At 44.5% G+C, this 27,649-nt stretch overlaps 2 protein-coding genes across 6 annotated transcripts; both read right to left on the reverse strand.

The window, feature by feature from the left end:
* Positions 1–8,233: 8,233 nt before the first annotated feature.
* LOC118679597 (tigger transposable element-derived protein 1-like) lies at positions 8,234–25,146 on the reverse strand. 5 transcript variants are annotated; one of them, XM_036356539.1, is made up of 4 exons: positions 20,108–20,168; positions 19,830–19,984; positions 17,881–19,185; positions 8,234–8,517 (listed from the first exon to the last, which is right to left on the reverse strand). In XM_036356539.1, the coding sequence occupies exons 2-3, from the start codon at positions 19,840–19,842 to the stop codon at positions 17,960–17,962; spliced, it is 1,239 nt and encodes a 412-aa protein (XP_036212432.1). In that variant the 5' UTR covers positions 19,843–19,984; positions 20,108–20,168; the 3' UTR covers positions 8,234–8,517; positions 17,881–17,959. The 5 variants fall into 5 exon arrangements, with proteins under 5 accessions (XP_036212432.1, XP_036212429.1, XP_036212428.1 ...); XM_036356536.1 differs by lacking the exon at positions 20,108–20,168 and adding an exon at positions 25,008–25,146 and having other exon boundaries at positions 17,881–19,984; XM_036356535.1 differs by having other exon boundaries at positions 8,234–8,457; positions 17,881–19,984.
* Positions 25,013–27,559, reverse strand: RPP21 (ribonuclease P/MRP subunit p21). Its single transcript, XM_036356550.1, has 5 exons — positions 27,438–27,559; positions 27,266–27,366; positions 27,093–27,175; positions 25,299–25,424; positions 25,013–25,154 (listed from the first exon to the last, which is right to left on the reverse strand). The coding sequence occupies exons 1-5, from the start codon at positions 27,492–27,494 to the stop codon at positions 25,057–25,059; spliced, it is 465 nt and encodes a 154-aa protein (XP_036212443.1). The 5' UTR covers positions 27,495–27,559; the 3' UTR covers positions 25,013–25,056.
* Positions 27,560–27,649: the final 90 nt, after the last annotated feature.

Consider the following 27,649-nt stretch of genomic DNA (forward strand, 5'->3'; position numbering starts at 1 on the left):
ACAGGAAGAGGGCTGAGGCAGGTAATCTAGACGCTGAGAAAGCAAGGAAAGGGATTCTCCCCTAGAGTCTCCAGAGTGCACACAGCCCTGCTGACACACCCCTTAATTTTAGCCCTGAAAGACCTATCTTGGCATTCTGACCTCCAGAACTGCAAAGTAACAAATTTGTATTGTTTTGAGTATTATGTTTGTGGCATTTATTAGAATAGCAATAAGAAAGTAATACAGGCAAAAAAAAAATTTTAAAAACAAAGAGTAACACAGGCAGTTACAACTTTTGAAATTATAACTTTCCTGCAAAAGCTGGAATTTTATCAGTGACAGCAAGTATTGTTGGTTATTTTCCTTGGACAGATGGGCTCACTTCATTCATTTTGGTAGTCAGTGTCTGCCAAAAGCCAAACCAGAATTCCATAGTTTATGGTTGTCTCGATCATTGTTTCAGCTATGAAGAGTGTTCCATGAGCTGAGCCGCTGGCTCAGCTCCTGCGAGGAGACCCCACGCTGTCCTGGGCTGGCGGGCGGGTGCTGTATGCGCTTCCAAACGTGTCCCACAGAACGTGAAAACGCGCGAGGGTCAAGGCTTCATGCAATTCAGAATTTTACTGCTTCTTAGAGGACATTCTTATGTGGAACTGGCTTACCCACCCCAGTCCTGACCCGGGTATGGCAGTGAGGCATACAGATGGGGCACTGTCTTGATTCATCCTAAGGTACCAGTTTATCCACCACGGCACATGTCAACACAGGGAAAATGGCAAAAGTAAAATAAGATAAATCAGCCGAAACCGGTTTGGCTCAGTGGATAGAGCGTCGGCCTGCAGACTGAAAGGTCCCAGGTTCGATTCCGGTCAAGGGCATGTACCTGGGTTGCGGGCACATCCCCAGGGGGTGTGCAGGAGGCAGCTGATCGATGTTTCTCTCTCATTGATGTTTCTAACTCTCTATCTCTCTCCCTTCCTCTCTGTAAGAAATCAATAAAATATATTAAAAAAAAAAGATAAATCGGTCTAAATATAAATAAGATTTGTTAGACCCCAGTGGTTCAGGACTCCACTTCAAGAGCTGCTGGTCCAGCACATATGCGGGCGTTGTGGCTGCCTAGTGTCTGCATCAGCCTTCTGATTTGGGGGTTCCCATTTGGCTAGCCCTACCCCTTTCCTCCAGCAGAAGCCAGAACTTGCTTTTCAGACCGTCCTGTCCCTGGAACACGAGGTGGCCTGTCTGCCCAGGGCGCCCTGCGCTGGGCTCCGTCCCACAGCCGTGCAGGCAAACCAGCGGCCAGCCAGCGGGCTGGGACAGTCCACAGGGCGTTTGGTCCTTGCTCTGTGGTGTGGCCTCCACACCCGAGTCCCGAGTTGTTCCAGGCTTCTCTCTGTGAGGCAGCGCTCACACTGCACAGGCATTTCTGTCTCCAGCCTCAGGAGCCCTGCTGCTTCCATGGAGGAGTCAGGGTGCTGCCTGGCCCAGGGGTCACGGAGCGCAGGGGGTTTTGAGCTCTCATCGCACGGGCCTGGGTTGCTGGCCCACTTCTAGAGTCAAGTTTGGAGTGAGTCCAAGTGAAAGGCGCTTCCCCCAAGGGAGGAAGCAGAAAAATGAAGGTATTACCAATAGTTAGGGTAGCTATGTGGGACAGGAAAACCAAGTTCACTGCGGGGTGATTACTCTGAACTAGGAGATAAAAACCAGGACTTGCCCTGCCTGGTGCTCAGTGGTTAAGCGCTGGCCCTGGGACTGAAGGGTCCTGGGTTTGATTCCGGTCAAGGGCATATACCTTGGTTGCAGGATAGATCCCCTACCCTACTTGGGGCCCTGGTGGGAGGCAACCAATCGATGTGTCTCTCTCACATTGATGTTTCTCTCTCTCTTTCCCTTCCTCCCTTCCATTCTCACTAAAAATCAATGGGAAAAAACAATCCTTTGGCGTCTCAGCTGAATACTTGGGGTGTTCAGTAAGGTCCGCACTCTGCGGGGCTGGAGGCCATGTCTCTGGCAGCGGCCCTGGTAACTGTTGCTCTCTGGCCTGCAGCAGCACACTCCGCTGGGCCCTGGGTAACTCCCACACAGCCTGTCACCCTCACCCCTGCATTGCTCTCATTTGTACCCTCAAAGTCCCAGCCACTTCCACAGCCCTGAATTCTGGGGCCCCTCAGTGCAGCAGAACCACCTGCACACTGTCCTCAGCCCCCGCCTGGCAGGACCCTGTCCTAAGGCAGATGGGCCCAGGAACCCATTTCATAATTACATTCTTTCCCTCAAGGGCTGCAGTGCCCAGGCGCCTGTTTTCCACAGTCTGGAAACAACTGCTGCCACCATTTTGTCCAGTTTCCTGGTTATTTAAGGAGGGAGGTCAGATATGCAGGTCTCCCCTTCCCTCAGCCCATATTGATCTGAATGCCTTTTCACACACAAACCAAACATCACTAGCCACCTGCTGGTAGTCACCAGCATTTACTTTTCCAAGTCACTTCTCCATTCATTAAGAATCTGACTTTGGACAACCACTTCAAAAATACAACTAAAAGATAAAACGGACATCATCCAGAAGCACAGGAAGGCTGGCTGAGTGGAAATTCTACAACTAGAAGGAAAGAGAAAAGCACACTGAGACTCAGAGGAGGTGCGGAAGTAAAGTGCAGAGGTACGGAGGTGCACGTGGAAAGGGCTGGCAACTGAGGACACGGTTGTCTTTTTCAATCGGGAGGGAGTCTCAAGCTCCCGACTGCTCTGAACTCCAGTTCCAGGCGAGTCTCTGGGGACCCAGACTTATACGAGGAGAAAATGGACTGTCTGGCATCGGTCAGAACTTGAGGGCGGCTTTCTCTGAGGTGCTTGCAGTGATTACCGGGACACTGAGACACAGGGCCTCTTAAGGTAGGACTGAGGATCAGCCATAGCTGTTTGCTCCGCTGCACCCAAGCTGTGGCAGAGGCTTTTGCATATGAAAGGCCTGGCCCTTTGCAATCTGAAAATTACCCAACAAACTGTAGCTGGGTCAAAGAGACCCAGAACTTCCAAAAGAAGGCCCAAGGCCCCACAGCAGCTTGCACTGCTTCACAGCTGGGCCTCATCTGGGCACCCCCAAACCCCAAACAAAGAAGAGGAATCTGCAGATCTCTCCATAGCTCCTGCTGGGTAGCCTCAGGCAGAGGCTAAATTAGCACCTCCTTAGAGATCCAAGGACCAGTGTACCCAGTGGTCAGAGTGGGACCATCCAGATTACAACTCCTCAGATCCATAAGGGACACACTCAGGGGGAAGACTCAGTGAGCACCAAAACCCCACTGAAGCAAGTCTTGCCCCAGAAGGGTGTCTCCAGCACAGAAGTTCTCCCACTGTAGTCACAGCTGATTCTCATAGTCAATTGGCCTGGAGGTCAATTCCTCCCAGTGAAACCTACAACAATCAAGGCTTAACTACAACAAGACTACGCACAAAGCCCACAAAGGGGTGCACCAAGAGTGTCCACCTCAGGTAATTCGGGAGGCTGAGCCACTGGGCCCTATAGGACACCTAGCACACAAAGCCACTCTATCAACACAGGGAAGCAGCCAAAATGTGGAGACAAAGAAACAGGTCACAAATGACAGAAATGGAGGAAAGCAAACTACTGGATATAGAGTTCAAAACCACACTTATAAAGTTTTTCAAAAATTTTCTAGAAACCGCCGATAAATTTAGTGAGACCCTTAAGAAATCTAGTGAGACCCTCGAGGATATAAAAAAGGACCAACTAGAAATTAAGCATACACTGACTGAAATAAAGAATATTATACAGAGTTCCAACAGCAGACTAGAGGATCACAAGAATCAAGTAAAAGATTTGAAATATGAAGAAGCAAAAAACACCCAACCGGAAAAAGAAAAAGAAAAAAGAATCCAAAAATATGAAGACAGTGTAAGGAGCCTCTGGGACAACTTCAAACGTACCAACATCCGAATTATGAGGGTGCCAGAAGAAGAGAGAGAGCAAGATATTGAAAACTTATTTGAAGAAATAATGACAGAAAACTTCCCCTTCCTGGTGAAAGAAATAGACTTACAAGTCCAGGAAGCGCAGAGAACCTCAAACCAAAGGAATCCAAAGAGGACCACACCAAGACACATCATAATTAAAATGCCAAGAGCAAAAGACAAAGAGAGAATCTTAAAAGCAGCAAGAGAAAGAAACTCAGTTACCTATAAGGGATTACCCATATAACTGTCAGCTGATTTCTCAACAGAAACTTTGCAGGCCAGAAGGGAGTGGCAAGAAATATTCAAAGTGATGAATACCAAGAACCTACAACCAAGATTACTTTATCCAGCAAAGCTATCATTCAGAACGGAAGGTCAGAGAAAGAGCTTCACAGATAAGAAAAAGCTAAAGGAGTTCATCACCACCAAACCAGTATTATATGAAATGCTGAAAGGTATCCTTTAAGAGGAAGAAGAAGAAGAAGAAAAAGGTAAAGATACAAATTATGAACAACAAATACACATCTATCAACAAGTGAATCTAAAAATCAAGTGAATAAATAATCTGATGAACAGAATAAACTGGTGAATATAATAGAATAAGGGGCATAGAAAGGGAGTGGACTGACTATTCTCGGGGGGGGGGGGGGAGAAGGGCTGTGGGGGGTGCGGGAAGAGACTGGACAAAAATCATATACCAATGGATTAGGACAGTGAGGGGGGTAAGGGCAGAGGGTGGGGTGGTAACCGGGTGGAGGGGAGCTATGGGGGGAAAAAAATAGGAACAACTGTAATAATCTGAACAATAAAGATTTAATTTAAAAAAAAAAGAATCTGACTTTGTCCCAACTTCCTCTAAATCACCGTACCATCCCGCTATATTTTGGCTAATCCTTGCCCCAGATGCCCGACCAGATGTTATGCAGCACCAAGTGCAACCCCATCTGTCCCAGACTCTTCTACCTTTCTCAGTTGCCAAAATGTCTTGCTCTTGTCCACCTCATCCCCAAAGAGCCTATAAGTTCAGATGATCCAGCCTTTTCATGGCTCTGTTGCTCAGTAATACTACTTCCATAGTTTAAATAAATCATAGAAGATTTTTGCCTTCTAACAAAGTAGGAATCTTTATATTTATACACTAGAGGCCCGGTGCACGAATTCATGCATGGGTGGGGTCCAGCTGGCCCGCCCTGGAGCCAATCAGCCAGGCCAGCTGGGGCTGGCGGTGGGGGAGGAACAGAGGGCCGTTGGTGGGCCATCCCTGTCCCCTGAACTCCCAGTCGAGGGGACAACTTGAATATTACCCTTTTATTATCTAGGAAAGATGATACAGAAATCGAACTATTTCTACCATGCATAATTTAGCATTTAACAGGATTTTAAAGTGATTAAATTGCCATTCTAACTTGGGTCTGTATTAGGTAGTAAGTACTGGTATTAGTCCAAGTTATTGGAATGTGAAGTGAAAGTTCCCCAGGAGTCCAGACAGATCCATAACCCTTCAGTGTAACAGGGGGTTTCTGGCATACAAACGGGCGGTTTCAGGTGATTAATGTGGTGGCACCTGGGACTTGAGACACGTCTAATAGAAGGATGTATGATAAACGATGGTTACATGGTCCTATTGGATCACAGGCGCCCACTGGATTATAACGTTTAAAATACCACAAAATTAGCTGCGTGAGAGTTTGGTGAAGCTTTCCTGGGTCAGACTAAGCTTCTCACCCCCAGGCCACCCCCAGGCTTACCCTGTTCTCCTGGGGGGAAACGTCCCATGGGATGGAGAGGGAATGTATCGACTTTGTTGTCTGTACTTCCTGGCTGCACTTAGGTACATCCAGACAGTATCTGTGAGGAGCAGGAAATGCAGAGCAAGGTGCAGCAGTTCTTCCTCTCCCGCCAGGGTGTACTCGGTGTCACCAGAGGAAAACTTGTCAGGGTTCTAACATGGGGCGGGTTTGTCTAGAGGTGGATGTCTGACCTGGGGACGAACGAACCACCTATTTGACAGTATCGATTATTATGATCAGTGGTGGCATCTGGATGCTTTCCACTCCCATTCATGAGCAACCCAACCTGACAGCAGAGTCTAGTAAATGCCTTTAAGGGCCCAGGAATGAATCAATGCCTCGCTAAGGAACGAGACAATAATGGAGACTGAAGCAATGGTTTTTATTAAATCACACGTCATGAAGTATTTGTTCTAGCTTTACATTCATCATGGCTGCACCGCCATGAAGTACAGAATTGAAAAAGGAGATAAGAGGTGGGGGAAGGAAGAATATCTGATTCTTTGCAGTGCTTGTGGAAATTTTGGAATAATGAAATGCATACTATAAAATAGCATTTAGAACAAACACCCCATTTTATAGCTCATAGGACAGTACCAAACATTAGTAAGTTTAAATGTAACAAATATGATTTTTGGTATATAAATTTGCAAAAACAGTCTCTTTTCTTCTACCCCTCAATTTAACCTCTTAGAAGCAAATGTACGAGCCCTGGCTAACTAGATGTATGCATCATGACACTGAATGAAATGGATTGTACATCTTTCTTAATCAGTCTGCACAAATTTCCAACTGGCTTCTAAATCTTGTAACGAAGAATCAAAATGTAGGCTAAAGGAAACACATCAACTGGATAGCAAGTGCCTTCCTTTGTAACGTGGAGGTTGTTTTCTACTGTCTGAATTTTGCTGCTTCTCTAAAATAAAATGTGCCCTGGCCAGTTTGGCTCAGTGGATAGAGCATCGGCCTGCTGACTGAAGGATCCTGGGTTTGATTCTGGCCAAAGGCACATGCCTGGGTTGCGGGTTCAATCCCCAGTAAGGGGCATGCAGGAGGCAGCCGATCAATGATGCTCTCTCATCATTGATGTTTCTATCTCTCTCTATTCCTTCCTCCCTGAAATCAATTAAAAAATATTAAAAAAAAAATGTAAGAGGTAAATGGTACCCTTGTGCCTCAAGGAAAGTTATAGGAACTCTAACGCAGATATTTCCTTTGCATTCACATATCTTCCTGGAAAGAAAATACAATTTTCCCTTCCTCTTTCCCTTCACATTTACTCTTTCCAACCTAAGATAGGACAGACAGAAAAAGCAACCACAGCCAGTGTTGCATCTTTGTGCTACTAGAAGAGTGACATCACAGGCACAGTCTGAGCAAGGTCAGAAAGGACCCTGTCAGGTCGACGTGGAACATGGCCTTGCTACTTGATTAGCTCCTTCCAACCTGGAAATACGTCCTCTGGTCATTAAAGAACTGGATGCATCCTTTAGCTTATGAAATAGGATTTGAACTTGAAATCTTAATTTTTAAGTCCTGATTTTGCAGGGTAGCTATATGAATGTATATATTAAGACTTTGTAGCAGGATTGCACATGAGATCAGATTGCCAACTTCTTGACTTTCAAATTTAGACTTCATTTTATCCTTAAGTGCTGAGCAATATATATAGCATGCTGTGAAATGTCTATTATAGTTCTTTAATTCATCAGTATTAATACAGAATTATCTTTTGTGTTCCTTGGTCCTTTTTATTCAATGTAATCAGAAGCTGTGATGTTTTGCCTTTGTAGTCCTTTGCTTTGTTACTGTAATGTGTGGTGTGTTTTTTTACGAAGCACGTGACTTTGCACTAATGTGAGGCAGATGATCTTAAGACTGCTATATATATATAATATATATATATATCACTCTCTTACTATATAGGGTTTTCCATTAGAATAAGCTTTTATCAAATAGATCATTGATGCAGTTTAGGATTTACACAATTTGCATTGTCAAATGGCACTTATATTTATAGTTTCAATTCCAAAAATAGCAAACTTGATAAACAGCCACTTTAAACTTGTTCTGGCGAACCAGACTCTGCTGTAGCTGTAGTCTGAGGTAGTTACCCATATGAGCCTTCTCCACTGTTATGGCCTCCACATGAGTCAGTAGTTAAGGAGATTATAGAACTCATGGAAGCTTTTTGTATGTACAACTAGGTTTTATTTTTCTTATGCTGCTGATTTTACAACTCTGACTAAAGCTGACTGGAATGGATCAGTTTATGTGTAATATTCTAGTGCTTTAATGCCTTTTTTTATGGAGGGGTGGGTAATGTTATTTGAACAGATGCAGAAGGAACTGTTAGTGAGTCAAGACAAACACATTTGAAATAAAGGAACTGTGTACATGTTAACAATTCATAGCTGCACTTTTTATGACATTTTGAAAATTTATAGGTACAGAATAGGTTTTGTTAAACATTTTACTTGCAAAAATTTATTTCATTTTTATTAGTAGGAATTTTATTGGTTTAATAAAATTGGCAAAACTGTAAAAATAAAAGAAATGCAGGTCTTTACAAAGCATATGCCTGAACCTTGATGGGGTCACTGGCTGCTGTCTGAGCTTTCAGCCCTGCAAGGCATCAGGTATCTGAGGGTCATCAGGCTCTGGAAAGTTCAATCACATCTTCAAGACTCTCTCAGAATTAAATGTATTCCTGTAACAGACCAGCCAAGATGAGTTACTGGTGCCCCATGAGCAGCAGTGGTAGGGCTTGCTGTGGTGTTTAAAGACACTGTGTTAGGAAAATGGCCGTCCAGTAAGCGAATGCACATTGATTGCCCTGTTATTATGAATGACAGAGAGTTGTTTATATCCCTGGGGAAAGCCATGGAGTGGACTTGTCTGAGGTAGACCACTGGCTAGCACTCCCCCAAATGCCCTATAAAGAGAGAAATTCCAGGCATCATTGCCTGGGGTAGAGGAGTCTTTAACAAAATTAAGGCATGGAGCTTGCGCAGTGGACTAAGGGGGCCCGACTGGCAGGGTGACAGATGATGCCCTTGTATGGGTCTGAGTTGTTTTTGGGTGATGACACCTTTAATCTTAGTACAGGCAGTGAGGTTGCCCACAGTCTGAGTCCCTCTGACCTTGTGGCCGTCTTACCACTGAGGCTGGGGCTCCCTTCTTTATCTCAGGTATAGCCTTTGCAAGGTTTATTTGCTGTTTCAAAAGACAAAGCAAAAGCAATCCTAAACTGAAGCCATTATTATAGCCTCTTATCACACCAGAACCAGAGTCCGTTCTGGCCTAGCTTGGTGCCATGCTAGGACTGGAGGAAACATCAGAACAGCTGCTATGCTGACTCACTGAAGAGCAAGGTGGGGCTGCTCTGCTGAGTGGCTGAGATGCAGAGCCCTCATCCAGGCCAGACACTATGGGGTAGTCTGCAAGCAGAAGCCTGTCCCTTATGGCCCGATGAGAACTGTCTTAGAAAAACCTCCTTCACCCTGGACACTCAGCTCGGGACCCAGGCAGACAACTGAGGCGGCAGCCCACTGGTAGGGTGAACCTGGAGTCAACCTCTGTGTCCCTAAGAACGACTAAGATGGCTCTAAATCCTCCCATGCTTGTTACAGTTCAATTGTGTCCTTCCCACCCCCAACCCAAATCCACATCAAAGCACTAACCCTCAATACCTCAGAATGTGAACTCTTTTGGAGATGGGTTCTTTATAAAGGTAAGCAAGTTAAAATGAGCTCATTAGGGTGAGCCCTAACCTAAAAGGACTGGCGTGTTTATAAAAAGGAGAAATTTGAACACACATAGATACAGAGGGATGATGATGTGAAGATTTAGGGATAACATGGTCACCTATGAGCCAAGGAGAGTGACCTGGGACAGACCCTTTATTCATGGCCTTCAGAAAGAACCCACCCCACTGACACCTTGATTATGGACTTCTAGCCTCCAGAACTGTGACACAATAACTTTCTGTTGTTTAAGCCACCCGGTTCATGGTATTTTGTTATGGCAGTTCTAGCAACAAATAGATGATTAATTTTTAATTTTCTAGTAAGCCAGAACAGTATCCTCAAATTCAGTTTATTAATTTGTGATATAAACTGAAGCCTGAGCCTAATCTGCCTGGTCTCCACCTTCCTGGGAATAGGGTCACTCAGTAGAACAATTAATAGATAAAATATCCTGGTTAATGTGAAGGAATTTATAAAACTAGGTTGCTTTATTTATTAGTTTTAGACTTAGCCAGGAGGGTCTCACCTTCGTTTCAGCCACAGTGACCATGAAAATATTTCTTAGTGCCCAGTCGGTGTGGCTCAGTGGTTGAGTGTCTACCTCTGAAACAGGAGGTTGCAGTTTGATTCCTGGTCAGAGTACATGCCCAGGTTGTGGGCTTGATCCCCAGTAGTGGGCTTGCAGGAGGCAGCCGAACAATGATTCTCTCATCATTGATGTTTCTATCTCTCCGTTCCTCTCTGAAATCAATAAAAATATATTTTAAAAAATATTCCTTAGAATAAGAAAGCTTGGCCTCTAGTCCTGGCTTTGCAGTGAACTTGGTAGATCATGTAACTTTTCTTTAATTATCATTATAAAGAAAGAATATACCCTTATAGCATTAACATTACAGAAAGGTTCATAGAGAGTTAGAGGTATTACGGGATATCTCTCCATTCTAAATAACTTTACAGTATATTCTGCATAAGCCCTGGGAATGACTGGATTAAATTCAAAACCCAACCCTCAAAACTTTTGTCTGAAAGTTTTTTCCAGAAACTGTGAATATGATCTTATTTGGAAATAGGTATTTTGCAGCTGTAATCAAGTTAAGATGAGGTCATACTGGATTAGGGTGGGCTATATGCCAAAGACTGGTGTCCTTAAGAGATAAATTTGGACAAAGACAGAGACACACAGGGAAAATGCCATCTGATGATGGTGGCAGACACTGGAGTGATGTGTTGACAAACTAAGGATTGCCAAGGATTGGTGGTAACCATCAGATGCTGGAAAGAGGCAAGGACTGGTCCTCCCCTAAAGTTTTCACAGGAAGAATGGCTCTGCTCATGGCTTGATTTCTAGCCTCGAGAACTGTGAGAGAAAACATTTGTGGGTTTTTTTTTATTGTCTAAAGTTTTACATATGTCTCCTTTTCCCCCAATTGACCCCTCCCCCCTACATTTCTGGATTTAAAAAATATATTTTTTTATTGATTTCAGAGAGGAAGGGAGGGGAGAATCATTGATTGGCTGCCTTCTGCATGCCCCACACTGGGAATCAAGCCTGAAACCCCAGCATGTGCCCTGACTGGGAACTGAACTGTGACCTCCTGGTTCATAGGTTGATGATCAACTACTGAGCCACGCTGGTATGGCCATTCCTATTGTCTTGAGCCACCCATTTTGTGGTATTTTGTTATTTAGGAAACTAATGCACATCTCTTTCTCCCACATCAGGATGGGAGATACACTGGATGCTCTCTACATTCTGATCAAACAGGAACTCAGAAAGTATCCCTTTCAAAAGATATTTTTAAAGTACAGACCGATATCTTATTTTGACTATTATATTATACAGTACATATTAAGAAATTTAAACTTTAGTTGTGTAATTGTTTATCCCCCTCATATCCCACTGCTAGTCTCAGGAAATTTATGGGTCCCAATTTCAAACTACAATTAAAATCTGAACATTTCTCTTCATTTCACTGCTAACATCCTGGTCCAAGCCACTATCATCTCTCACAGCCTCCTATTTTCCCTTTTCCCAATCTTGCTCACCTAGTTTACTGTTAAAAGAACCGATTTGATAAAATCTAGCATTCATTTATGATAAAACTCTCAGCAAAGTGGGAATACAGGGAATATACCTTAACATAAAGGCCATATATGACAAACTCACAGTTAACATCATACAAAATGGGGAAGAGCTAAAAGTGTTTTCCTTAAGATCAGGAAAAAGACAAGGATGTCTACTTTGACCCCTTATATCCAACATAGTACTGGAAGTCCTAGCCATAGCAATCAGACAAGAAAAGAAATAATAATCCAAATTTGAGAGGAAGAAACAAAATTGTAATTATTTGCAGATGACATAGTAATATACATGTATGGAGAGAGAACCCTAAAGATTCCACCAAAAGCTATTAGAACTAATAAATGAATTGAGAAAGGTAGCAGGATGCAAAATTAATATTCAGGAATCAAATGCATTTTTATATACTGATAGTAAACTATAAGAAAGGAAAACTAAGAAAACAATCCCATTTACAATTGTATCAAATAAAATATCTAGGAATTAATTTAACCAAGGAAATAAAAGACCTGTACTATGAAAATTATAAGACACTGAAGAAAGAAATGTAAGAAGATACAAAAAATGGAAGGATATACTGTACTCATGGGTAGGAAGAATTAATACAGTTAAAGTTTCCATACTACCCAAAGCAATCTACAAATTCAATGAAATTCCTATCAAAATACCAATGGCGAAAATGGTGGCTTAAGTAAATGCAGCACTCACATCCTTCCACAATAACATCAAAATTACAACAAAACTATAGAACAACCAACATTCAGAACCACCTGAATTCTGGCTGAACAGAAGTCCTACAACTAAGGATATAAAGAAGCCACATCAAGACTGGAGGAGAGGCAAAGATGTGGAACAGGATGGTCCCACACCCACATGTGGCAGATAAAAACCAGGAGGGATAGCTTGGCTGTGGAGGTCCCCCCGAGGGATCTCAGCCTCACACCAGCCCCCCCAGCACAGGGTTCCAATGCCAGAAGGAGAAGTCCCCATAACTTCTGGCTGTAAAAACCAGCAGGGATTATGGATGAGTGAGATGGAAGGCTGCTGGAGTTCCAGGTGTTCCTCTTAAAGAGCCCATGCACAGACTTACTCAAACTCACTTAGCTCTGAGCTTCAGCACTAGGGCAGCAGCTTGAAAGTCATCAAGTGTAGAGAGAGCTACAGCATTTGGACAGGATCAAGCCTCGGACTGATGAGAGGGCATGGTACTCTTGTGGCAAAGCCACATACAAGTCCCAGCTTGAAGGGCAAAGCCCTCCCAACACAATTATAGCCAAAGCCTATGGTTGTATGTAAGCTTGACCTTATAGTCTAACCTTGTAGTCCTAGGTAGCTAAGGGATGTGGGCTGTGGGAAGTACAGCAAGTGCTGCCAAAACAAAGCTTTACAGAGTTCAGAGAATTACAATAACAGGAAAGAAGCAGATTTGAAACTTGCAAGAACATTGTAAATATCTTGACCATTCCCTTGTTTTGCTCTGTGTGATCTAACTATAAAATAAAGATTCAGCTTACAGGTGGGTCACCTGTAGGGAGTCGCTATAGGGTTAAGCTTCGGATTGACCTGTGGCAGAGCCACAAACAAGTCCCAGCTTGGAGGGCACAGCCCTCTTAGCATAATTAAGCTTGACCTTATGACGCTCCCTAGATCCTTCCTAGGTAGCTAATGGGCTGTGGGAGTTGCAGCAAGTGCTGCCAAAACAAGTGAAACTCACAAGAACATTGTAACTATGTTGACCACAACCTTGTTTGTCTCTGACTATAAAATAAAGCTTCAGCTTACAGGCGGGGTCTTTCTGTGTCCTCATCCAGGCATGGAAGATCTGCTGAGCCCCAGCTATATTCCCTTTGTCTATCTTTTTTAAATCCTCCACCGCCCTCCCTCAGGTTTACCCTTGGCCGTGCTGGTGTGGCACAGTCACTGTGTCCTCATCCAGGTGCAGTGATCACCTGGACCCAACTGTATTCTCTTGTCTGTTTTCTTTAATCCTTCACTTCCCCTCCTCAGGTTCACCATTGGCTGTGCTGGATGCGGTTCAATCAGGGACATAGGGAGAGGAACTGAAGTGTTTGGCATCAGGGCGAGAGCTAGAGGGGCAGCTTCCTTCCAGACAGAAGTGCTGGCAGAGGCCATTGTTCCTTTTCTGAGCCCTCCTCCCACAGACCTGTCAGGTGAGCTAACAGGGCCATTCAACCGGGCTAACATGATTAGTCCTGCCCTGGTGATTCCCTGAAACTTCAGAAAAAGAGCTAAACAAAATGGAGACAACCAATTCACAAGATGCAGAGTTTAAGACACTGGTTATAAGGATGTTCAATGAACTTAGGGGAAGAGTAGGTAAACTTGGTGAGAACTTCAACTGCATAAAAAGGGCATGGAAACCATAAAGGAGAACCAGTCAGGAATGAAGAATAGAAGAAGTCTGCGTGAAGATGGAGGCACAGATTAGAATGATGCACCTGCAAGTCAAGAATTCAAAGGATTTCTGGCTACCCCCAGAAGAAGAAAGAAAGGAGGGATTTCTTTACCCCCAGGAAGAAACAGGAGGGATTTTTTCCATAGAGCCTTCAGAAGGAGCATGGCCGGGCTGACACCTTGATTTTTAACTTCCAGCTCCAGAAATGTGAAAGAATAAGTTCTCTTGTGTTTTAGTCAACCAGTTTATAGTACCTTGTTACAAAAGGCCTAGGGAATGAATACAGTCTGCTTCCACAGACCCATTTTTAAATCACTCAACCAAAGTCTAAATCCTATAATATGTATTTTCTAACAATCTCTACTGTGATACCCCACAGCTCCCCATGTCATGTGTTTTACCTCACTACATTAAATAATAAACCCAAATTGTTTAACTTTAAAAAAAGAAATGAAGAATACATGAGCTAAAATGAAGAATACATTGCAGGGAATCAACAGTAAAGTAGATGAAGCAAAGGATCAAGTAAGAGACTGGGAAGATAAGGAAGCAGAAAACAACCAATCAGAACAGCAAAAAAGAATCCAAAAAATAAGGATAGAATAAAGAGCCTCTGGGATAACTTCAAGCATAACAACATTTGCATCACTGGGGTACCAGAAGAATTGGAGAGTGAGGAATTGAAAATCCATGTGGAAATAATGACAGAAAACTTCCCTAACCTGGTGAAGGAAACAGACATACAAGTCCAGAAAGCAGATGTTGTAGAAGACAGAAGAAACCCAAGCGACGCTTATAGAAATGGAGTTACACAGCTTTATTACGCCGACGGTCTCAGTGGAGTCACCTCCAAAATCTGAGCAAACCAATATGGTGGAAGCCCCTTTTTTATCTCCTTTTGGTGTCTTTGTCCCCCAGATATAGAATGGGACTTCCGGACCTTTCGTGGGCTTTGCAAAAATCCCATGTGCTGGAATGGGGGCAGTGAAACCACACCTGGGCCTGGCCTGGCATCAGCATTGATATCCCCCTCCAGGGGTTGTGTATTGTTCAGTTTATGGCCTCAGCTCTTGCAAGACCAGATTTTGGGAAAGGGGCAGTGACTTAATTATAAGCTACCAAGAATGTACATTAGGTTACTGGCACAAATTCAGATTACTAGCCCCCTCCACCCCCGCAAATGTCTTATTTTCCCCATCACAGAGAGTCTCAAACAAGATAAATCCAAAGAGGTCTACACCAAGACACATTATAATAAAATGCAAAAGGTTAAAGACAAAAAGAGAATCTTAAAAGCAGCAAAAGAAAAACAGTTAGTTACTTACAAGGGAGCTCCCATAGACTGTCAACTGATTTCTCAACAGAAACTTTGAAGGCCAGAAGGGACTGGCAAAAAAATATTCAAAGTGATGAAAACCAAGGACCTACAATCAAGATTATTCTACCCAGGAAAGGTATAATTTAGAATTGAAGCACATATAAAGAACTTCTCAGACCAAAAAAAAAAAAAAAAAAAGCTAAAGGAGTTTACTACCACCAAACCAATATTACATGAAATGTTAGAGAGTCTTCTTTAAGAAGGAAAATAAGCAAAAATATGAATAATAAAATGGCAATAAGTATGTATCTATCAACAGTTGAACCTAAAAAACAAAATAAATGAACAAGCATAACAGAAACGGATTCATAGATACAGAGAACCTTTTGGTGGCTTCCAGATGGGAGGGGATTGAGGGGGATGAGTGAAAAAGGTTAATGTAATTGAAAAGTAAAAAAATTATACCACCACAAAAACCCTCAAAGAGCCACAGCAGTCTTGCCAAAGAAAAGCAAAGTTGGAGATATCACACTACCTGACATCAAACTATACTACAAGGCCATAGTAATAAAAAAAAAGCATGGTACTGGCATAAAAGCACACATAAATTAATGGAACAGTATAGAGAGCCCATGCTTATATGGTCAATTAATCTATGACAAGGAAAGCAAGACTACACAGTGGGGTAAAGACAGTTTATTCAATAAATGGTGTTGGGGACAGATACATGCAAAAAAATGAAATTAGACCATCTTCTTATACCATATACAAAAATAAAATACAAATGAATTAAAGACTTAAATAAGAGACTGAAACCATAAACCTCCTAGAAGAAAACATGAGTAGACTCTCTGACATCGCTCTTACTCATATAAAAAAAAAAATCAAATCTCCTTGGTCAAGAGAAATAGAAGAAAAAAATAAATGTGCCATGTCAACTAAAAGTTTTTTGCACAGCAAAGGATACCATCAACAAAACAAAAAGACAACCTACCAACCAGAAGATATTAGTCAATGATAATCCACTAAGGGGTTAATATGCAAAATTTATAAAAAACTCTTTCAATTTAACACCAAAAAAGCAAACAATTCAATTAAAAAATAGGCAGAGAACCTGAATAGACAATTGTCCAAAGAGGAGGTACAGATGGCCAACAGACATATGAAAAGATGGTTAACATCACTAATCATCAGGGAAATGTAAATTAAAACCACAATGAGATACCATTTCACACCTGTCAAAATGGTTAGCATCAATAAATCAACAAAGTGCTGGCAAGGATGTGGAGAAAGTGAACCCTCATGCACTGTTGGTGGGAATGCAAACTGCTGCAGTCACTATGAAAAACAATATGGAGATTCCTCAAAAAAATTAAAAATAAAGCTACCTATGACCCAGCAATTTCACTTCTGGGCATTCATCTGAAGAAATTCAAAACACTAACTTGAAAAGATGTATGCACCCCTATGTTCACTGCAGCCCTATTTACAATAGCCAGGCTATGGAAGCAGCCCAAATGCCTATCAATGAACAATTGGATAAAGGTGTGTACATATATACAAAGAAATGTTACATGGCCATAAAAACTGAAATCTTACAATTTGCAGCAACGTGGAAGGAGGGGATATTTTGCTGAGTGAAATAAGCCAGACAGAGAAAGACAAATGTCATATGATTTCACTTAGATGTGGAATCTAAAAAACAAAATACAGTGCAACTTTGGTTCTCAAACTTAATTTGTTCTGGAAGGCTGTTTGAGAAGTGATTTGTCTGAAAAACTGAATCACCCCCCCCCTTATAAATTATGTAAATTAATTCTTTCCAGACCCCCCCCCCCCCCCCCCCCCCAACGATTCCGTATTGTTTAGTCTATAAACAAACACTCCTTACATTTATGGAACCACCCCCTACTATCCTTAAATGAATCACTTTCAGCACTCAGGGGTGTTTGTTTTTCAGGAATTCAGTATATGGCATCTTCAATTGTTCACATATTGTTGCCTCTGAAATGCTGCCTGCCAACTGCATTTGGTTTATCCCAATCAACAACAGTCTTTCTACCTCTTCAATTGCCTGTGACCATTTTTTCACACCTTTAGCAACATTAGCACTCTTGATGGCCTCTTTGTTTTAAAATTGTGCTAATTATCCATTTTGCCAGCAACAAAAGCAAAAAACCCACAAGAATATCCACAGCATGATTTCTTGAGATGTAGACAACTGATTTACATTATCTCCTTTGTTTATGGCCTGAGAGAGCTTTTTGTCATGTTGATGTATCAGCAGGAAAGGGCTGTCAGGTTGAGAACTGAAGATTTTGTTCAACAACTGAGACATTATTTCCATGAACAACTTGGTTGAGAATTGAATTGTTTGAGATGAGAGATGTTCAAGAACTGAAGTTTAACTGTAAATTGAATCTGTTCCAGAATCCCAAATGATTCTGTCTTAAACTTTCTTACATATGGTACACGTCTAATGTACTATTTGTAAACAAATACTTTAAAAAACAAAAAGGAAAGGAAGTGTAGAGTAAAAAATGAAAATGTAGGTACACACTAGAACTTACCTTGAATGCTGAGAGCTACTGATGACTGAATATGGAGGAGGGTGTTCTTGTTTGGAAGGAGTTCCCTTCCGTAAACACATCAGGGAGCTATTCTTCTGGGGTTCTTTCTCTTTCGTCTCTTTGCTCCACTAGAACTTGCTTCAGGTTCACTGGGCCTCTGTCTCACTAAAAACCTACCCAATGATTGTTTTTGCCTGCGTTTTAACATTTGCCTGAAGTGAAGCACTGCATTGTCATTGAACAAGTTTATTGCTCGGTGTGCTACTTCTTTGTCAGGGTGATATTTCTCAATGAAACTTTGCATTTCTCCCCATTTCCCAAGCATTCCCTTGATAAGTGAAGTAGGAATATCCTCCCTTCCCTCCTCTGAAGAGCGCTCCTCAGCTGCCGGCTGTTGCTGCTCCCTCTGAAGGTCTTGGAGCTCCTCAGTGGTCAGCTCAGTGTTGTGGTCCTCCACCAACTCCTCCACATCATCATCATCCACCTCCAAGCCCATGGACTTGCCCAGAGACACAATGTCCTCCACAACAGACACAGGTTTGTCCTCACAGCCCTCACAGGCTCTGTCAGCAACAGACTCGGGCCACAGTTTCTTCCAGGCCGACTGCAGGGTCCTGGAACACACTCCCCCCCATGCTTCATCTATGAGCCTCAAGCAAGTGAGGATATTAAAATGTTCCTTCCAGAACTCCCGGAGGGTTAAATTAGTTTCAGAGGTCACCTCAAAACACCTCTGGAACAGTGCTTTGGTGTAGAGTTTCTTAAAGTTAGAAATGACCTGCTGGTCCATGGGCTGGATGAGCGGAGTTATGTTAGGTGGCAAGAACCTCACAGTGATGAAGCTGTGCTCCTCCATCAGCTCGGCCTCCAAGGCTGGAGGGTGGGCAGGAGCCTTGTCCATGACAAGAAGTGCTCTGAGTGGCAACTGTTTTTCCCAGAGGTATTTCTTCACACTTGGGGCAAACACTTCATGAATCCACTCAATAAAAAACTGCCTGGTCACCCAAGCTTTGCTGTTAGCCCTCCACATCACATTCCACTTGTTTTTCATGACATTATTTTTCCCGAAAACTCGTACGTTTTCAGAATGGTAGACGAGAAGAGGCTTCAGTTTGAAGTCCCCACTCGCATTGCCACACAATAGTAACGTCAGCCGGTCCTTCACTGGCTTGTGTCCTGGCAATGACTTCTCCTCCTGTGTGATGTAGGTCCTCTTTGGCATTTTCTTCCAGAAGAGCCCTGTCTCATCACAATTGAACACTTGTTGGGGAACAAATCCCTCAGCCTCGATGAATTCTTGAAATTCTGTCACAAAATTATCAGCAGCTACTTTGTTAGTACTGTGAGACTCCCCATGCCTCACTACATGAATACCACTTCTTTTCTTAAATTTATCGAACCACCCCCTACTAGCCTTAAACGAACCATTTTGAGCACTCATTTCAGGGCTGTCTTTCAGGAGGTCAGTATGCAGCATCTTTGCTTTTTCACATATCATTGCCTCTGAAATGCTATCACCGGCTAACTGTTTTTCATTTATCCAAATCAACAACAATTTTTCTACCTCTTCAATGGCCTGTGATCGTTGTTTTGTGAGCACTGTTACACCCTTAGCAACATCAGCTTTCTTGATGGCCTCTTTATGTTTTAAAATTGTGCTAATTGTCGATTTTGCCATGCCATACTTGGTAGCCAGATCAGACACACGAACACCTTTATCATAATTTGCAATTATTTCTTTTTTAAGCTCTATCGTTGTTCTCACAACTTTCCTTTTCACTTTGGTATCACTAACTTTCTTAGGACCCATGATAACTTACTTACGTATTTAATAATAAGCAGCAAAAAGGCAAAACACAAAAACATTCAGAGCACAATTTCCCGAGATGTTAACAGCATGAAGTTTAGCGGTAAACTGACTCATACTTGCTCATTCTCTCCTTTGTCACCTGAGACATGCATGACTGATCATACAGGGATCAGCATGAAAGGGCTGTTGAGTCGAGAACTGAAGTTTTGTTCAACACCTGAGACATTTTTCCGTGAACAACTTGGTCGAACCCGAACTGTTTGAGATGGGAGACCTTGGAGAACCGAGGTTTGACTGTAAACGAACAAAGAAAACAGAAAGACTCACAGATAGAACAAACTGATGGTTGCCAGATGGGAGGAGGGTTGGAGGATGGGAAAAAGGGGAAGGGATTAAAAAGTACAAACTGGCCCTGACCGGTTTGGCTTGGTGGATAGAGTGTCGGGCTGGAGACTGAAGGGTCCCAGGTTCAATTCCAGTCAAGGGCTTGGTTGCAGGCACATCCCCAGTAGGAGGTGTGCAGGAGGCAGGTAATTGATGTTTCCAACTCTCTATCCCTCTCCCTAAAAAATAAATAAAATATATTAAAATCAATAAAAAGTACAAACTGGCAGTTACCGAATAGCCACAGGTATGTAAAGAACAGCACAGGGAATGTACTCAGTAATATTGTAATAACTATATATGGTGCAAGGTGGGTATTAGACTTATTGGGTCACTTCATAAGTTATATAAACGTCTGACCACTAATTGTCCCTGAAGCTAATATAATATTGAATGTTAACTATAATTGGAAAAAAGAGTGACCCTTTTTAAAATTTTATTGATTTCAGAGAGGGAGGTCAGAAACATTAATGATCAGAGAATCACTGACTGGCTGTCTCCTACACCCTCCCTCCCCCCACTGGAGATCAAGCCCACAACCCCAGCATGTGCCCTTGATTGTAATAGAGCCCGGGAGCCTTCAGTCTGCGGCTGACACGCTATCCACGGAACCAAGCCAGCCAGGGCAAAAGTGATCCTTTTAACTATTAAGCCATCTTTCTTTGCTAAAACTTTCCAATGGCCTCTCAGTGAACAATTTCCTTGATTGGCCACACTGACTACTTTACGCCTTGCTCACTGTTTCCCTCACACCGGCCTTTCAGGCCCTGGAGCCCCTGGGCCAGCTCCCGCTTCAGGGCCGCTGTCCTCCCTGCTCCTCTGCTCAGGTCCTCCCCAGACAGCCACACGGTAGATTCCCTCACTCCTTCTTTTTTCAATGTCGCTCTCATTTTGGGTTCCTTCAGAGCAAACTCAGAGACGAATAATTTGGTGCAGGTAGTTTACCTGAAAGATTATCCCAGAAATTATAGTGAGGGAATGGGGAGTGAAACAGGGGAGGGAACTGTATAAAGGGCATGTGCAGCCCTGGCCAGTGTGTCAGTGGTTAGGCCATCAGCCCGCACACTGAAGGGTCACGGGTTTGGTTGCTGGTAAAGAGCAGGTACCTGCGTTGCAGGTTTGATCCTGTCCTGGGTCGGGCTGTGTGTGGCAGGCGACCAATTGATGGTTCTCTCTTTGCCCCTCCCTCCCCCCACTCTCTCTAAAAATAAAATCCTCAGGTGAGGATTAACACCACAAAAATAACTGAAAAAGGGCACACCTAAGCACCAGGGCTCAACCCTGTTAGTGACCCTGAGGGATTATGTAGAATATCCACCAACTTTCATCCCTCAGTCCGGGGTCGCTTGCCATGGGCATTATTTCCTGGCATGGTTGGCCTACTCTGCAAGGCTCCCGCTTCCAGACAACACCCCTGGGCAGACAGAAGCTCTTGTCATGTGAGCCAGCTGCACAAAGCAAGCTTCTTGCGTTGTCTGCAGGGACACAGAAGCGGCCCCTTGTTCGTCCTGGTCACTTTCTCAGTGCTGCTCACCTAATGGCTCTATTTAAAACTGGAAGCCACACCTCGCAGCGGCCTGACCTTCCCGGTTTTTTTCCAGTGCACACATCCCTTTACAACTTATCATACATTGTTTTTTTGCTCATCTTCCCTCCAACTCTTTGTTCACTCATGTGTATCCCAATTCCTGAGCAATGCCGCCAGAGTAGGCCCTCTGAAAATATTGAATGAGTGCATCAAAAATCTGAGAGAAACCTGGCTTTTTGACATTTAGTGGGAAAACTAGATAACTTCTGTTAGCTTCCAGAGTTGTAAAACTATTGTGAAAGCATCTCCTTTTACAAATATGTATTGTGGGGACAGTAACTCAGATTCCTTGATGTCCAGGACCTGTCTTTTCTAATATATTTTGCTGATTCTTACTACTTCCAAAGTATTATGATTCCTACATACACTTTATTACAATGCCCTATGATACCCTTTTCAAGATGCCTTCACATATATTCTCATTTGACAGTTGCAGTAACTGTGATGTAGACAATACTAGAATTATTCCCTTTGTTGAAAATCTAATTTTCCAATTTCCTTTTGAATTCAGACAGATGGTTTTTCAATCCTTTCTCTCGTGCTCTCCCCTTGACAATGATCCTCATTTTTACCAGTTTTTAAAAGTGCTAAATGTACCTACCTATGACTTGGGGATTAAGTCTTGATTTCTATGGCATTTGGGAGGTCTCATTTTCTAGAAAAGTAGGTTTTCTTCTTTGTCCCGTTTAATTTTACTTAAAGTCTCAAAAGGGCTCAAATTTTGAATTACTAAACTGTTTAGAAACATTGAAGAAAGCTAACTTGTGTATAAGAGATTTCCTGTTATAGGAAATCCATTTTTTTTTTTTTTGCATATATTGACAACTGTCACGTCATAATGAGCAAGCACAAAAAAGGAGAGTTTTGGATGAAGAGGGCTGACCTCTAGTTAGGGAACTTTTTTTCTGCCAAGGGCCATTTGGATATTTGTAACATCACTTGTGGGCCATACGAATTATCATCTTAAAAATTAGCCTGCTGTATTTGGTCAAACCTTTAATTAACTCAACCCTAATGCCTTGGCAGGGCCAGACCCCACCCGAGTTATAGGAACCTATATTGATGCAAACATAAACAGACCAACCAGCCAGACTCATAAGTGAACCACGTTCCACACTGACTGGGGCCCGATTCCCGGATTCTCGCACATGAGAGGAATCACTTAATGGCTGTCGTGAAAACAAAAGTCAGAGCTCCCCCACTGCTATTCCACTGTCGGCATGTGCAGTCATAATCATACTCAAAATAAACTTTGCCAAGAATCAGATTTAGTGTGTAAGGGCCAATGAGCTCAGAAATGAGACTGGTGGGTGCAGCCAAGGAAGGTCAGCTGGAGATGAAAAGGGCCCAGGTCTGCACAGGATGCACTTTAGGCTACATGTTTCTAATGTCTGCTACAGTTGGCCAAGTAGGCATTAGCACCAGAAATCAACTGTGAAAGACTAACTCAGAGCATTCTTGCACAGTTCAGTATTTCCATGTGAACAATTTTAAGTGGAGACTGAGTCAGGGACAAAGGCAAAACATGGCAGACTGCTGCATCTGTGGTCCCCAGGGAACCAGTGGACCTCCCAGTATTCATGCCTTGGTGTTGAATCTGGGCTTGGCCATGTGACTTGCTTTGGTCAAGGGGACATTAATCAGCCAGCATGGTGAGTACAGAGGCTTGATAAGCACTTTGCACCTTGGAGCTTGTCTTCTTGGAAAAAAGTCTAAGCACCCTGCGATAGCCATGCTGTGCAGACATCAGCAAGGCCACGGAGACGCAATGAGGTCCCACATATATACAATGAAGCTTCTTGGATCTTCCAGACCAGGTACCGGCCACCAGCAAAATGCAGTGGAGTAACTCCAGGTGGTGCTATTTGGAAAAGAAGAACCACCCACTTTGTGAAATAAAAAAACCAAAACAAACAAAAAAACAACAACCCCAAAAAACTAAAAAAGAAAAGAACCACCCAGCCCAGCCAGCCCTCTCACAGCCCAGCCCACGGAAGCAGGGGAAATCATAAATCACTGTTGTTTTAAGTCACACATGATGGAGTGTTTTGTTTTTGTTTTTTTAAAGAAAAGAAAGCAAGAATTTGGCTGCAGCAAAAATTACTTAGATAAGAAACAAGGGCACAAAAGAAGCAACAGGAGAGTGTAGGCTGGGCTGCTCTGGTTCACTGGGAAGTCAGAGGAAAGGGAGCCTTGGGGACAGGTTAAGGGTGTTAGCCAGGGCAAGCTGTCCACTGCTCCCATCGCATTTCATGAGGCCCCTAGTACAGTGAAGGCGAACCTTTTGAGCTCGGCGTGTCAGCATTTTGAAAAACCCTAACTTAACTCTGGTGCCGTGTCACATATAGAAATTTTTTGATCTTTGCAACCATAGTAAAAAAAGATTTATATTTTTGATAATTATTTTATATATTTAAATGCCATTTAACAAAGAAAAATCAACCAAAAAAATGAGTTTGCTTGTCATAGGTTCGCCATCACTGCCTTAGGGGTTCAAGAATACCTGCCTGTGAGGGGAGGAGAGGGGGAAGGGACCAGCAGGGCATGCTCCCTGGAGGGAGAGCACCATGAAGTGTTTTAATGGAGCTGTTGATTTTAATGCAGCAGTAAGTGCGACACAGGCTTTATAAGAGAAAGGGAAGAAAAGTGCATTGTGGAGAGAGTAAATTTTGTTTGTACACTTTTAGGGCAGACTGATTAACTGGCACCTAGCACTGAGGTCAGGATGAAATTCTGTCCTTGGCAAGCTCTCTAGGGTACTGAAGAAAACTATTCTTGTTGTTTACTAATTCTCAAGACAATTTTGAGGGTTTACTTACAGAGCATACTTGTATAATGTTTGCAGTGTCCTTTAGATTATCACCTTTGACCTTGTTAGTTCTGTTTGTACAATTTCCCTTATTGGAATGTTAAAGAAGAAAATGCAGAGATTGGGAAAGACCCAATCTCTGGGAGTGGGCCGAGAAGGTCTGAAGTCCCTCCCCCAACAGCTTTTTCCCCTCATTTAAAAACAGCATCTGTGGCATCAGCAGTCTATCCAGCCCATCAGTCAACAAGTCAGGTTACCTAAACCTGGAATGCCCTAAGAAGGCTCAGGCCCTCACAGGCAACCCTAGGGCCCAAGTTCCACACGTGGCATTGCATTAAGAACCAGGTGCGAAGGGGCCCTGGAGCTAGGGGCCTGGATATGCGAGCTGTTTAGTGGGGCCAAGTGGTCTATGGAAATAGGACCTCCCTGAAAGGCGGGAGTAGGAAGGCGATAAAGACAAAGGAGAGGTTACCTGGTGACAGAGAGATACAGAGGAAATGGAATTAAGAGCTGAAATACTTACGTTACTGACTCACCAAAGTGAAACAGAATTAAACTTTATTTATCGGGAAGACGCTGACTCCATCACTGGTGATGAGAGCTCTGGGGCTGCACTTTCTCCTCAGTAAGGTGGGTCGGGGTGGGGCGGGCTGTGCTTGGCAGGGGCTGCGGTGGTTTTGGATCTGGATCGATGAGCAGAGTTAGAGTTTTCTAAGACTGTGGCACCTGTCACACCGACCCAGAACTCACCTGTGTCCTATTCAGCTCTCCGTTCCCAATCCATCCCTATTCCCGCGGGATATCCCACATTTTTGTCCACTTCTTACCTGACTGGCTCCCTAGCTGGGCCTCAGGCAGATCTCCCCAGAGAACATGTGCAGGATCATTGAGGAACCGTTGGCTGCGCTGGCATGTTAGGCAGGTCTGTACTGTCCAGCGCTGTCCCTTGCAGCCTGGGGTGAACGTGGGAAAATGGAAGAGAGTGCCTGGGTTACAAGAAAAGGTCTCTTGCACCCAGGTTTGTCTCCATTGTTTTCTGGCAGGAATTCCACCTGCTCTCCACTTTCAATGAAGATTTGATAGTGTGAGTCCCCTGCATAAACTATCAATTTCTTTTTTTTTTTAAATCCTCACCCAACAATATTTTTTCCATTGATCTTTAGAGGGAATGGGAGGGAGGGAGGAGGAGGAGGAAAGAGAGTCATTGACCAGTTGCCCCCAGCACGTGCCCTGACGAGGCTGGTGATCAAACCCGCAGCCAAAGGTATGTGCCCTTGACTGGGAATGGAACCCGAGACCCTTCAGTCTACAGGCCAATGCTCCAATCACTGTCAAACTGCCCAGAGCTAAACTATCAATTTCTTGGTACTTTTTTTTTTAAGTCTTCACTGGAGGATATTTTTTCCCATTGATTTTTAGAGAGAGTGGAACGGAGGGGGAGAGACAGAGAGAGAAACATCGATATAAGAGAGACACCTCGATTGGATGCCTCCCACACGAGTCCTGATGGGGGCTGGGATAGAATCTGCAGCCCTCCAGCCCGAGGTCCGAGAGTCTAACCACTGAGCAGAATGGGCTAGGGCCTCCATACGCTTTAAGGTAAAGCCCAAACCCCTTTGCAAGACAAGATCTGCCCTGTCTCCTTCTCCAGCCTCGTGTCTTGTGCACTTTAAACTCCAGCCTCCTAAACTCTTGCGTTTTTTTTTGGCTAAACCTCAGCCAAGGATACTTTTTCCACTGATTTTTAGAGAGTGGAGGGGGGGACATTGATGTGAGAGAGATGCATCTATTGGCTGTATCCTGCACCCACCCCAACTGGGGCTGGAACCTGCAACCCAGGTACATGCCCTTGACTGGACCGAGAGGCTTCTGACGCTCTAACCACTGAGCCACCAGCCAGTGCTCCTGTAGTTGACAGCACGTGCGCCACTCTCCTGAGTCAACACCCAGGCTGAGAATTCCCATCCCCTTCTGCCTCTCAGCACCACTGGCAGAAGTAACAGCACTGTACTCCTCCAGTGAAGGCATTTCCTCACAGCCGCAAGGATTTTTAAAATATGCAGTACCCGATCCGTCAGGGCACTGACCTCTTTCCCTTGTCAAATCAGGCGGCTCAGGCACAAACGGCCGCGGGTCCGCTTCCGGGTCAGGGCACCGGCCTGGGTCCCGGGCACCTCGTCTGGGCGCGGGAGGCAACTGAGGCGGCTTCCCTCCCCCTCCCTCTCCCGTCAGTCAACGCGTCCTCGGGTCTGCGGCGAATGAACCAAAATTATTCCTTCTTTTTGCCAGCCGAAAATAGATTTTTTGGTGCGCTGCAGAATTTCAGTAGTTTGTGTGTGCCATGAGATGAAAAGGGTTAAAAACCGCTGTCCTGCACTCCCCGGGAACAATGAATCCCGCGGGGCGCCCGGCACACCGAGGAAGGCAAGTACAGGAGGGCGCGTCCCGCACAACCCCCGGGGACTGCTGTCCGCACGCACGGGCGAGGCTGCCCTCGCGGCCCGCGAGTGACCTCCGAGCGGACAAAGCCGGCTCCCGCGGGCCCTGCGCGCAGACGGTCTACCGCGAGGCAGGGCCGCTCGCCCCCGCGCGCCGCCTCCCGCCGCCACGGGCGCACTCACGTCTCTGGCGCTGCGTGCAGGTCAGGCCTGGGATGAGGAGAGACGAGCAGCCACGACAGAGGGTCCTCTTCACCGACGGGTCCCTGCGGGCGGAGGGAAGAAGGAGGGGAGGGGTTCGCGCGCCCGCTCCTCGCTCCCCGCCCGCCCGGCCTCCCGCCCGGCCCGCGCCTCACCGCCGCAGGACCAGGCGCCGGGCCACGGTCCTCTCCGTGTGGCAGTAGAACCTCGCCAGCGCCTGGTTCTCGGGGTCCTGCGCGAGGACGCAGTGGGCGGCCTACGGGAGAGGCGGTCACGCGGAGTCGGCGGCGCCGGGCGCCCTGCCCGAGCGCCCCTACTCGGACTCACCTGGTACAGGAAGCTAAGCCTCTGGAAGGCCTCGCGGTCCTTCACCTGCCCCGCCATCCGGGCCCCGCGAACGCCCGGAACACGCTGGCCCCTAGGCCCCGCCCCTCAGATAGGTCCGCCCCGGCGTCAGCGCAAGGCCTCCTGGGAAATGTAGTTCCAGGCCCGAGAGGCACCACCCTGCGGCCTCAGAGATCCATCTGTTTGAATTGCAT

Source organism: Myotis myotis, unplaced genomic scaffold, assembly GCF_014108235.1.
Source record: "Myotis myotis isolate mMyoMyo1 unplaced genomic scaffold, mMyoMyo1.p scaffold_m19_p_26, whole genome shotgun sequence".
Lineage (NCBI taxonomy): Eukaryota > Metazoa > Chordata > Mammalia > Chiroptera > Vespertilionidae > Myotis > Myotis myotis.

Bases quoted from the DNA above. Each gene is read 5' to 3' on its own strand.
- RPP21 (XM_036356550.1), bottom strand. From the start codon at position 27,494: ATGGCGGGGCAGGTGAAGGACCGCGAGGCCTTCCAGAGGCTTAGCTTC. The intron at 25,425-27,092 runs GTGAGTGCGCCC...CGTTCACCCCAG, and splicing joins CTGCACGCAGCGCCAGAGAC to GCTGCAAGGGACAGCGCTGG. The intron at 25,155-25,298 runs GTAAGAAGTGGA...TCATCGATCCAG, and splicing joins CCAGCTAGGGAGCCAGTCAG to ATCCAAAACCACCGCAGCCC.
- LOC118679597 (XM_036356536.1), bottom strand. From the start codon at position 19,690: ATGGGTCCTAAGAAAGTTAGTGATACCAAAGTGAAAAGGAAAGTTGTG.